Source organism: Macrobrachium nipponense, chromosome 18 (genome assembly GCF_015104395.2).
Source record: "Macrobrachium nipponense isolate FS-2020 chromosome 18, ASM1510439v2, whole genome shotgun sequence".
Classification (NCBI taxonomy): domain Eukaryota; kingdom Metazoa; phylum Arthropoda; class Malacostraca; order Decapoda; family Palaemonidae; genus Macrobrachium; species Macrobrachium nipponense.
The window spans coordinates 49,008,931-49,019,523 of record NC_087211.1 but is presented as its reverse complement, the minus strand read 5'-3'; the positions used below and the strand labels follow the sequence as shown (position 1 = coordinate 49,019,523).

The 10,593-nt window shown below is 38.2% G+C and overlaps 1 protein-coding gene across 2 annotated transcripts in view; it reads right to left on the bottom strand.

The window, feature by feature from the left end:
* The window catches only part of LOC135197026 (mucin-2-like), a 39,985-nt gene that overhangs the window by 9,812 nt on the left and 19,580 nt on the right, over positions 1–10,593 (bottom strand). For both annotated transcript variants that reach the window (XM_064223931.1, XM_064223932.1), the window contains exons 5-11: positions 6,087–6,203; positions 4,945–5,184; positions 4,651–4,767; positions 4,050–4,241; positions 3,319–3,333; positions 3,105–3,215; positions 990–1,131 (exon numbers count right to left, since the gene is read on the bottom strand). In XM_064223931.1, the coding sequence (XP_064080001.1) occupies positions 990–1,131; positions 3,105–3,215; positions 3,319–3,333; positions 4,050–4,241; positions 4,651–4,767; positions 4,945–5,184; positions 6,087–6,203 (934 nt within the window). The remainder of the gene's footprint in view (positions 1–989; positions 1,132–3,104; positions 3,216–3,318; positions 3,334–4,049; positions 4,242–4,650; positions 4,768–4,944; positions 5,185–6,086; positions 6,204–10,593) is intronic.

Below are 10,593 nucleotides of genomic sequence, written 5' to 3'. Positions count from 1 at the left end.
ATCATCTGCTGTTAAGCCTTAAGATTTATTTGCTAAATTCACGCCATAAATGCTCCGGCAGAGACCATCTACAAACTCAGATGAATTACCCTGAAATCTTTACTTAACTTCTTGCCATTAAAAAGACCCCCCAACTGATTCTTGATAGATTGGCCTTTCTTATACGTTTCTCTTTTCAGTCTTCCATCATTTAAGGACATAGGCCATAGTTCACTTTGTGGGAAGTCTTTTTAAATATGAATAGCGTTTGAATCATTAATCAATGTGCGTCGGCTTAAATATATGTGAAGTCGATTCAGGGATCTTTTTTGGGGGGGTTTTGTCAACAAGTGAACATATCTCCTCCATGTGCAATCAATCTTTTTTCTTTATATTCTCTCGTCTAAAACATACTTAATGTAAATGTTTTTCGACGTCACTCCATAAATCAACCGTGAATGGTGACTTTTCTGCAAAACATTAATATGTTTAGCTACTCTAAAATAATGTGACCAGATTTTTTTTTTCTGTAAAAGTGGGACATTTCATATATATAATATATATATATATACACACATACTACCATCGTACCTTAGGTGACTTTCTCGGCCCTTTCTTCTGCCAACATCAGCAGCTGCTAAGGGCAGCACTTCATACACTTTAGTCTATAATATTCTTTTAATTCACTTCATTGGGTACCGTAGCAGTCTGAGAAGACGATAGAAGTTACCAGAAAATGCAATGGCAAAATTAAACAAAATATCAGTACTATGAAAATGGAGAGAGTTTAGTTTTTTTAGCACAAAAAAGCGGACAAACGTGAAAAAAGGGACAAAACTCACAATAGTAAAAAAAGTGAGACATTTTACTAACTTAAAAAAAAAAAGCAGGACTCTGGTCACATTACTCTAAAGGCGGGATGCGGTGGCGTGGTGGTTACATATATTCACTAAACCTTCAGATCTCCAGAGTCAACCTGATTCCCTATGCACGCCTTACAAAGACATTACCTGAACTGAGAGATAACTGCATACTGGGGTTTGGTCGTTTTCCCTTCCTGGGCTATGGAATATTCGCAGGTCCCTTGATAGTCGTAATACATTCCATCAAAGGTACGCAGGTGAGGATCCCCCTGAGCAGTGCAGTAGCCACCTGAAATTTAGCAAACTCAAACTTTAAGGCCTGTTCACACGAGCGGGCCTGATCGGCGTGCTCCGGGGTTGACGGGCAAATTCTGGCGGGTTTACCAGTGAATGTTGTCCTCCACACGGGTGAGGCGATGGAGAGGTGGGCGTGCCCGACGATGCCAATAGTGTGTTCAGTGCAGTACGATAAACATGGTGCCTACCGCAAAGAAGAAGATATTGTGTAGCATGATAATTGCTTTGTGTGTGATGAAAAAGAAGAGAATATGGTTCAAAGAATGGCTCAGTAAAAGAAATGTATATGGTTAACGTACGTCTGCCAGGGTCGAAGCTCAAGCCATCGGGCACCACCATGGTGATTTTGCTACAAGACCCATCGGGCAATTTGACGGTTTGCCCGTCAAGTGTGCCTGTTAGAGGGGAGGTCCGCCGATCAGGCCCGGTCGTGTGGACAGGCCTTTAAACGCTTATTATGGCACTTTGCATAGAAAACTTGGTAGATCTAGAGTACTATTCTGTGGCGGCCTAGACTATGGCAGTTGCGGTTTTCTATGCAGTTTTACCTCCTGAACAAGAATATCAAGTAATATTTATTCGGGCGACTGTAGTTAACCCCAAGGGGCCAGTACTAAACACGGCGAAATACATTGGACGCCCCAATCTCTAGTAGATGTCGTATCCGCAGTTACGTTCCTTGCAGTCCGTGCGGAACTATTCTATAGAATTACCAGAATTTTAAGTAATATTTATTCGGACGACTGTAATTAACCCCCAGGGGCTCGTACTAAACACGCGAAGTACATTTGACGCCCCAATTCCTGGTGGCTTTCGTATTCGCGGGGACGAACAATGCGGAATGCTTATACAGAAATACCGAAAACTGTTATACATGGGTTTGGATGGAAATGACATTTCCCTGCATAAGCATGGTGGCCTCCCGTCCAGCACTTGCCAATAAAAGTATACATACAGTATCATGTTTGATGTTCTCATTGTAATAAAATAAATACCTATAGCAGGTTTCTATACTCTGTTTTTTCCATCTGTCCACCCGCCTGTGGTGTTTGCGTATGGTAACACTGCATCCCGGGCTTTAGATAGTTACACTATGTGTAAGTTTTCGGTAAATAAAAGGATATCTGGGTGTACATTTGCAACTGAAAAGTGTTTTAATAATTTACTGTATACGAATTACACCATCAATATTCGAAATAGGATGTTATTATTATTGTTGAATGTAAGCTGAATGTAACTATCTAAAGCCCGGGACGCAGTGTTACCATACGCAAACACCACAGGCAGGTGGACAGATGGAAAAAACCGAATATAGTATTCACATGTGTTACCCAACTGTATCATAACTGTAAGTGAACGTCACAATCTTCATAGAAGGGCAAAAAATTGATTTATGTTTAATGAATAAGCAGACAAGCATCAGTGTATGTTATTATTATAATAATGTTTTTGGAATAAGATGCAAATTATATTTTACACAATAACGTGGCCTATAATAGATTAACATCAACCGTCCATATGATGTCTAGACCAGTCCCTTACAACACTCCTGATTGGCTGTCGATACGCCAATCACAGGGCTGGAAACTCTGTCTCTCTCTTGAGTTCAATAGGCAGGATGTATGTTACACCTCTCCTGAGGGATATTTTGGAAAGATGTATCCCTCAGGAGCGGTGGAACATACATCCTGCCTATGTGAACCCTCGAGAGAGACTGAGAGTTTCCAGCCCTGTGATTGGCTTAACAGGAGCGTCGTAAGGGACTGGCCTAAACATCAAATGCACGTTTGATGTGAATCTACTATAGTACGTATATCTCAAGTGCATTTAAAAAAAAGACGATATCATTAAAAAATCTATATGAATTTCCAATTGATCTTCTGAGAAAATGTACATGAAACACTACTGAAATACGTAGAATATTGCAGCGATATTTCATTCTACACAGCAAGACCAAACACTTACATTTTGAATCTACGTGCCCTCTCTGTATCCACACTCCTCTCACACAGAACACCTGAAAACACCCTGGAAGTCTCGCCATGTGAGTGTAACGTGTCCCATTGAAATCGCATCCTGAAATGATAGGTAAAATCAAGTGGCGTCCCCATAAGTTGCCTTTATATGCATCAGTGGAATTTCACCATTATAGCTTACAGTAAAGGGATCATCAACTCACCTTGTGGAAGGCGGCCTGTAAACAAATAAGAAAAATCCAATCAAACTCTTTTTGCATTTCATCACAGCTACAGTTTTAAATGTTCTGTCTGCAGATGAGAAAATATCAAAGCATCCTCAACACTTCGCAAAGCTCTCAAGACTTCTAAAAGACTCATTTCACAACTTGTTTTCAACAGTTTCATATTTATTTTATACTCACAATTCATTACCACCTCTGGCCTTCTCTACAGCTGATCATTACCGACACAATTCAGTAAAGCTACTAAATAGTTTGTGACATTTTGTTGTTCCAGAGTGGATATGTCAACTTTAAACCAACCCAGGTAGCTGCTATAACAACGCACCTAAATACAAGCTTGAAACAACCAAAATAATGATCTATATACTTGAAAATATAATTATAATTATAATACTCCTCCTTCACCTTCAGACAAAAGATGCATTGATATAAAACAGGTTATGTTGTAACGTGAAATGAATGATATTTAATTTCAAGCAAAGAAGATAACAATTTAAAAATTCATCAATGTAAGGAATGGACTTTCTACATTGCTGTCACCTTACTTATAGATTACTGTAACTTCTTAACAGTAACACTTAAAAAGCAAGAGCTGATTTTTAGAACCCTTTTAACTAATAATGAATACTGCATGAGTGAAATGCAGAACAGCATCGACTAAATGCAAATACAGGTGGTCAAGAAAAATCCAAAACAGGTAATTTACTTACAGTCAGGTATTACAACGCCAGTGAGGACCCAGTTGTCTCGAGAGGCACACGTTACTTGTCTACAGTCAGGAAGGGGTCTCGTTTCATTCAATTTATACCAACTTTTAAAATAGTTTTGAAACGAATCGTAATAATCATACACATCGTTAAAAAACTCTTGGAAACCGGTGTTAGTATCAGGATTCCTACAGCCTGGAAGAAATAATTTGATGTCAGGTTTCAGTCATATGAAAAACTAGACTAATTACATAAAAAACAGGGTCTATTGATTTAAAGATGAAAGCTGAACAAAAAATTATGGTGAGAAGTCAAAAGCTCTTAACCCATCTGATTTTGATAAAGGCTTCATACTCTTATACCGGAAGATGCATTAGCAATTCTCTGGTAGACATTAGAGGTGCCTCACACTGAGGGACCTGGGGCAACCCGAACGAGCTGTAAGGTCTGTAAGGTAAGGTCTGCTACAATCAATAAGAGTGAAGAGTTGATTTTTGCTTCTCCCTGACTTGTTTCATCTCCTTCTTACTTCTCTCTCTCTCTCTTACAAAAATGACTTCGACTTGGCAAACGTATACACATAAGGTATAGAAAAGAACCTCACATTTTGGATCTCTGTAGCTTGTTTCCAACCATTTTCCATTTAAACAGACGTAGCCTACGCAATCATCCTTGTAAATTGGTTGGCCATGATGGTACCACACGTTCTTGTATTCACAACCTGGAAGGGGAACATATGGACAAATTATGAACCTTTTAATAAAAAATCATTACCCTTTTAATAAACAATTATTACTCTACATAACCATTAAACTGCTTAGTGAGATCTGAACATTAAGGTAAAAAATAACTGACAAAGAATGTATCAAAACATCTTCAGAAAGGGTCATGTGCTTACAGTCTTCCTGGACTTCTGCGGTGATGTTTATGGTGTCTCGGCCAACGCACGCAAACCTTTGGCATTTTGAATTGTAGATCGAGGTATTGAGGGGTCCATTGTAAGTTATGTCATAACTACGGTAGTAATACTCAGAATACCACTCAGAGTGAGTATACCACCAGCGGAATCGATTCCAGTTGATATAGTCCCGGGAGAAATAATACAAATTCCAACCAAAAACATTCCAAAAATTGCAGCCTGTGAAATTAAGAGACCAAATTTATTTTAAAAATTATTTTATGCAACATCTATCTATCTATATATACGTATGTATATCAAAACTTACAGATTTTTTTCTCTAACTATAGTAATTCCTATACTGTCCTAAAACAAAATAGTAATATATATATATATATATATATATATATATATATATATATATATATATATATATATATATATATATATATATATATATATATATATATATATATATATATATATATATATATGCATTTGAGAATGCATGTCACCACTAAACCATTGCCTCACGTACTGCTCTAAAAACCACGTTGAAAACAGAGTTAATTTTGGGAAAGTGCTTTATTTTTAACAAGAAATTATCAACAGACATGTCTACCCCCAGTATTCGCGGACTATGTGTACCACAACCTAAAATCCACAAATACTTGGAAACCTAAACACACTTAAATGCCTGTTTTCATCGGTCAAACATAAAAAAAAAACATCTAAAAATGCTTAAACCTGAGTATTTTAATGTATTTTAATCACAAAAATGCATCCAGTCACGAAAATGATATGAAAATACAGTAATTCGTGAATATTCATCTATGGAAAATACCGCGAACTGGCTAATCTTCCACGAATAATGTCTATATATATGTTCCATTGAAAAAAATCTGCGAATAGGCGTGACAGCTAATCTAGAACCGCGAATAGGCGGTGTCGACTGTACCACAGTATTTGATACATTTAATACACGAATTCACAGTTAATAGGGTTCACAATCTATTCATCTTTTTTAATAATTGAGGAGGTAATTTCATTTTTCAAATCATCCCTTTCTCTTTTCTTCAAAGTCAACATGTTCATTAATTTTGCTGGACAAGCTTCGCTCAGCTAATAAGAGTTATACTTACAATATGGATCAGAACCTTTGCCGAGCGTCCAAACTCCATTCAAACAAGTGTAGGAATGACAGTCTTCCTTGTATATCGATTCCCCATGATTGTACGATATCCAATTGTTCTGGCACCCTGTGAAAAATAACAATAAAATTAATATGCCACTTAATTATCAACCGTGTAACAATGTGGACATTTATGTTTGTTTTTTGTATGGTGTTTTGACGTTGCATGGAACCAGTGGTTATTCAGCAACGGGACCAACGGCTTTACGTGACTTCCGAACCACGTCGAGAGTGAACTTCTATCACCAGAAATACACATCTCTCACTCCTCAATGGAATGGCCGAGAATCGAACCCGCGACCACCGAGGTGGGGCGCCAACACCATACCAACCACGCCACTAGGGCGCAGGGACATCTATGTGAGCGTGATCCCTTCCCATTTAAGTATATCCGATAGCAATCTTGTCTGCCGGGGTCTGTTATATTAACCTCAAATAATGACTGATTACACCGACTTTCAACTCTTTTTCTAACAATGAAGGCAACTTATGTCTCTCACACAGAGGGACCTGGGGCAACCCGAACGAGCTGTAAGGTCTGTTGGACGGACGTATTTGTGAAGTAGCCTTGCGTTTCATGTTTCCTGACCACAAAATTAAGATAATTACAGCTAGTCAGAGATCACTGTCCTAATCATGAATGTTTGTTTCCTCTTAACTGTAAACAAAACGTGTCATGTCATGGCCAGGTCCGTACCTAGTTTTTTTTATGGGGAGGGGGAGGTCGTCTTTCCCAAAACTGGAGCTTTTCTTCTATAAATGTCATTGCATATATAGGTATATAAAAGATGAAATACTTGAAAAGGTTATTTTAGTTATATCAAGAAGAAAATATGGGTATGCGGTCTATGCCCTTCTACCCGATTAGACAGCATTCAAAGTACTGACTTTGGTTACCAGAATTTTACTTGTAATGTTGAAAATTTGCACTGAAATTCAAGAATATTTCTTCAGGTTTATTGATTGATTCATTTATTATGTTAACAATAACATGCATATTGCTTTATTTGTTGTTGTTATATACTTTGACTTAACTAAATAAAACAATAATTATTTATTACTTTTTAAGTACAGTTCAATGTAAAGGATAGTCACAAAAAAATGGACTTCCAGAAATTTGGGACCCACCGACCGCCCACCTCAGTAAGGACTCACAGAAGCTCGGCCACCAAAAATTGCTGGCACCTGCCTAGCAAATGGTAAAAAAAAAAAAAAAAAGAGCTCATACATATAAGAAAACATTGGCCGGCTCAAAACAAAATAATAATAATAACTGCACGTCTCTGGCATTATAAAGTAAAGTCTTATCACGCTTCATCTCAAATGACACTGGACACATTTTCTCTCATTTCGGATTCTTGAATATCCCTCTTTGTCTGCAACTTCCAGCATAGACTGTAGATAGCTGTAGGAAGACGGAATGCCTCCCTCCTTGTAGAAGACTTCTAACGGCTTCTGTAGACGAAAAACCGCTGTAGAACTCTGTAGACTCGTAGAAACTCTCGTAATCACCCCTGATAAACGACAGCAACCTCTGCACGGCTGGTGGACGTCTTGCTATCGTTGGGGAACGACGATTATGGTGTATTTGTATGTCAGTCAAGTCATCGGTCAATCAAAAAAGAATTAACCCCAGACATACTACTTCTATCAAATAATGACCCCACAAAGTCAGAAATACTAACTGAACGTCTCCCAATTAACTCCATTTAATATGACTACTAAATCATAAGTCATCATCACAACTCGCAAAGGAAAAAAAAAAAAACAATATCAAGTTCTCTAACTCAATTCTCCAAATTCACACATCAGCACACACAACTCAGAGCTCACAGTAACTCCACGGACTTCTGCATTCACATTTCAAACTCGAATGTTCCCACAAGTAAAAAAAACAGAAAGAAGGCAATGAGCTCAAGAAAAAAAGATAAGTAACAAGCCCAGACTCAAAATTAAAAAATGTTCTCTCAAGCTCTGATATTACAGTAACTCACAAAATCAGTAAAAATCTCCAATGTTTAACAGCAAAAACCCCTTTACTGCTCATATAATTAATTACAATGAGACTTAATGTCAAACGCCCATTTACGTAAATCACAACCCCGATAAATTACATCACCCATCGAAAAAGAAATGCTATTTAAAACTCAACCCCCCGATTACATCTCTCACAAGAAAAAGAAGAAGAAGAAAAAAAGATAATCACAAGTAAACTTCCCAATCACAAAACACATAACATATGCATAATATACATAACCCCGCATTTTTTCCCATAAATGCCACATTTATAGTTACGGAATTTTGACATCGCAATATTCATCATCGACCGAACACGGCCAGAAAGCAAACTCTTACACATGCGCTTTCGTGAAATGCTATTGTCAACATTTCCAGATATTGCAAAACTGAGCAATCACCACTAAAGGAAAGGAATCAGCACACTGGACTCATCACAGCGCTTGTCAGCAGAAAATCCACCTGCAGACCAATGCTCAAACAGCAGCACAGAAAAAATGTCTAGTCACACTCGCAAGTTCGGAAACTCATGATTCTCAAGAAAAATCGTCTGTACTGACACGAAGTAAGCACATTTCATTAAATTAACTCCAGGATATGACTAATGTGTTCAAAGATTGTCTCGAAGACGTAACTTTCACATGACACTGCCCCAATTATATAAAAAAATATCACTTATTTTGGTGGCCGAGCAGTATTATGAATATGATTTGTACCCTTGAAAACTGTATCCATGAATTATCTTTTTTTTCTGAATGGGCGGATGTGGTGAGCGGTGACATGCTAAGAATGTAGAGGTCATCAATTTAACTCTCCATGGAAACAGTGGTCCTAAAGTGACAAGACAGCTCAGCTTCGGAAATGCTGACACAACTTCCTTGGGTGGCGTGATGTCGAAGGTTGCTGCCTAAGCAGAACCAACCACGTCCTGTGTCCATGTGCGAGCGAAAGCAGAAATGCTTTCTGAATCTGGTTTGGGGCAGATTCTTGGGCATGAACAATGATCTGTATAATGAAGTCATGAACTTGTGACGAAATTAGTCACGACACTTATCTGGGTGTGTCTTGTGTGTTAATTCGGGCTTGCGTTCGTGCGAGCTATTTCCCTACATAATGAGAGAGTAAGCTAGCCAAAATGGAGAACGATACAGAGTCGGCAAAGGGCCAAGATGGCTCCTTTGATTGTGTGTTTGGTTAAGTATGTGTAATCTGTGCTGAATGGGTAAGCATACTTATTTTTTTAGCCAAAAGTGTGGCTTGACTGTAGTTTGAATATTTGTTTCAAAGATGTTCTATTACATTTGACCTTTTGATTTTGATTTATAATCTTTTGCTCATGGATGTGGTCTCCTGTCTTCTTATAGGCGGATCTGGACCAAAGGGGAAATTATTTAGAAATGGGAACTTAACTGATGTTCCGTGGTGTTACTAGACTATGCTATGACTTTTCCTAGTTGTACGGCTTAACTAATGTTGGTTATTGTAGAAAACGCATGGAGTGGGTTTAGTTTGATCCCTAAGGTTATTTGAGTTATTTGGATTTTTGAATTTAACTTTTCAGTTAATTACTTTGTTAAGAACCTGATTTATTTAGTAAATGCTTTGCTCTTAAATAAATATATTTTTGTAGTTCACGAGTCTGATTTAATTGCCTTAGGTAATAGAGAGAGAGAGAGAGAGAGAGAGAGAGAGAGAGAGAGAGGAAATGGATGTCACCTCAGTGCCTCGCTGCACATTCATTGCTACCAACATATTTACCCTTTTAAAATGTACTGAGGTTGGAACCTCAGTAACATATATATATATACACACTGATAGTAGATTCACATCAACCGTGCATTTGATGTCTATGCCAGTCTCTTGCGACGCTCATGATCGGCTGATGATAAGCCAATCACAGGGCTGGAAACTCTCAGTCTCTCTCGAGAGTTCACATGGGTAGGATCTATGTTCTACCTCTCCTGAGGGATACATATTTCAGGAGAGGTGGAACATACATCCTGCCTATGTGAACTCTCTCGAGAGACTGAGTGTTTCCAGCCTTGTGACTGGCTTAACAACAGCCAATCAGGAGCGTCGTAAGGGACTGGCCTAGACATCAAATGCACGGCTGATGTGAATCTACTATAGCACACATGTAACACTAGGCTTGTGCGTAGGTTCCTTACAGAAATTTCAATGACGCTGGTTCAGTGCCATCTTCCATCTTGTGATTAATACACCTAAAGTGAGTTTTGTTTTGAAGACCTGCTTGATTTTCATTTACTTGGGGAGTAAGCCTACAAACTACTTTAATGCTGTCGTTGTTCTTGTTGAGGGGTGGGAAAGGTCTACAATCAAATGTTATAATAAAATACACTGTCAGCTATACTTTTTCCCACTCAAAGCAACACACTACAGTCTACAAAAAACCCTTTTGTTCTTTAACTGTACCTCCTTTC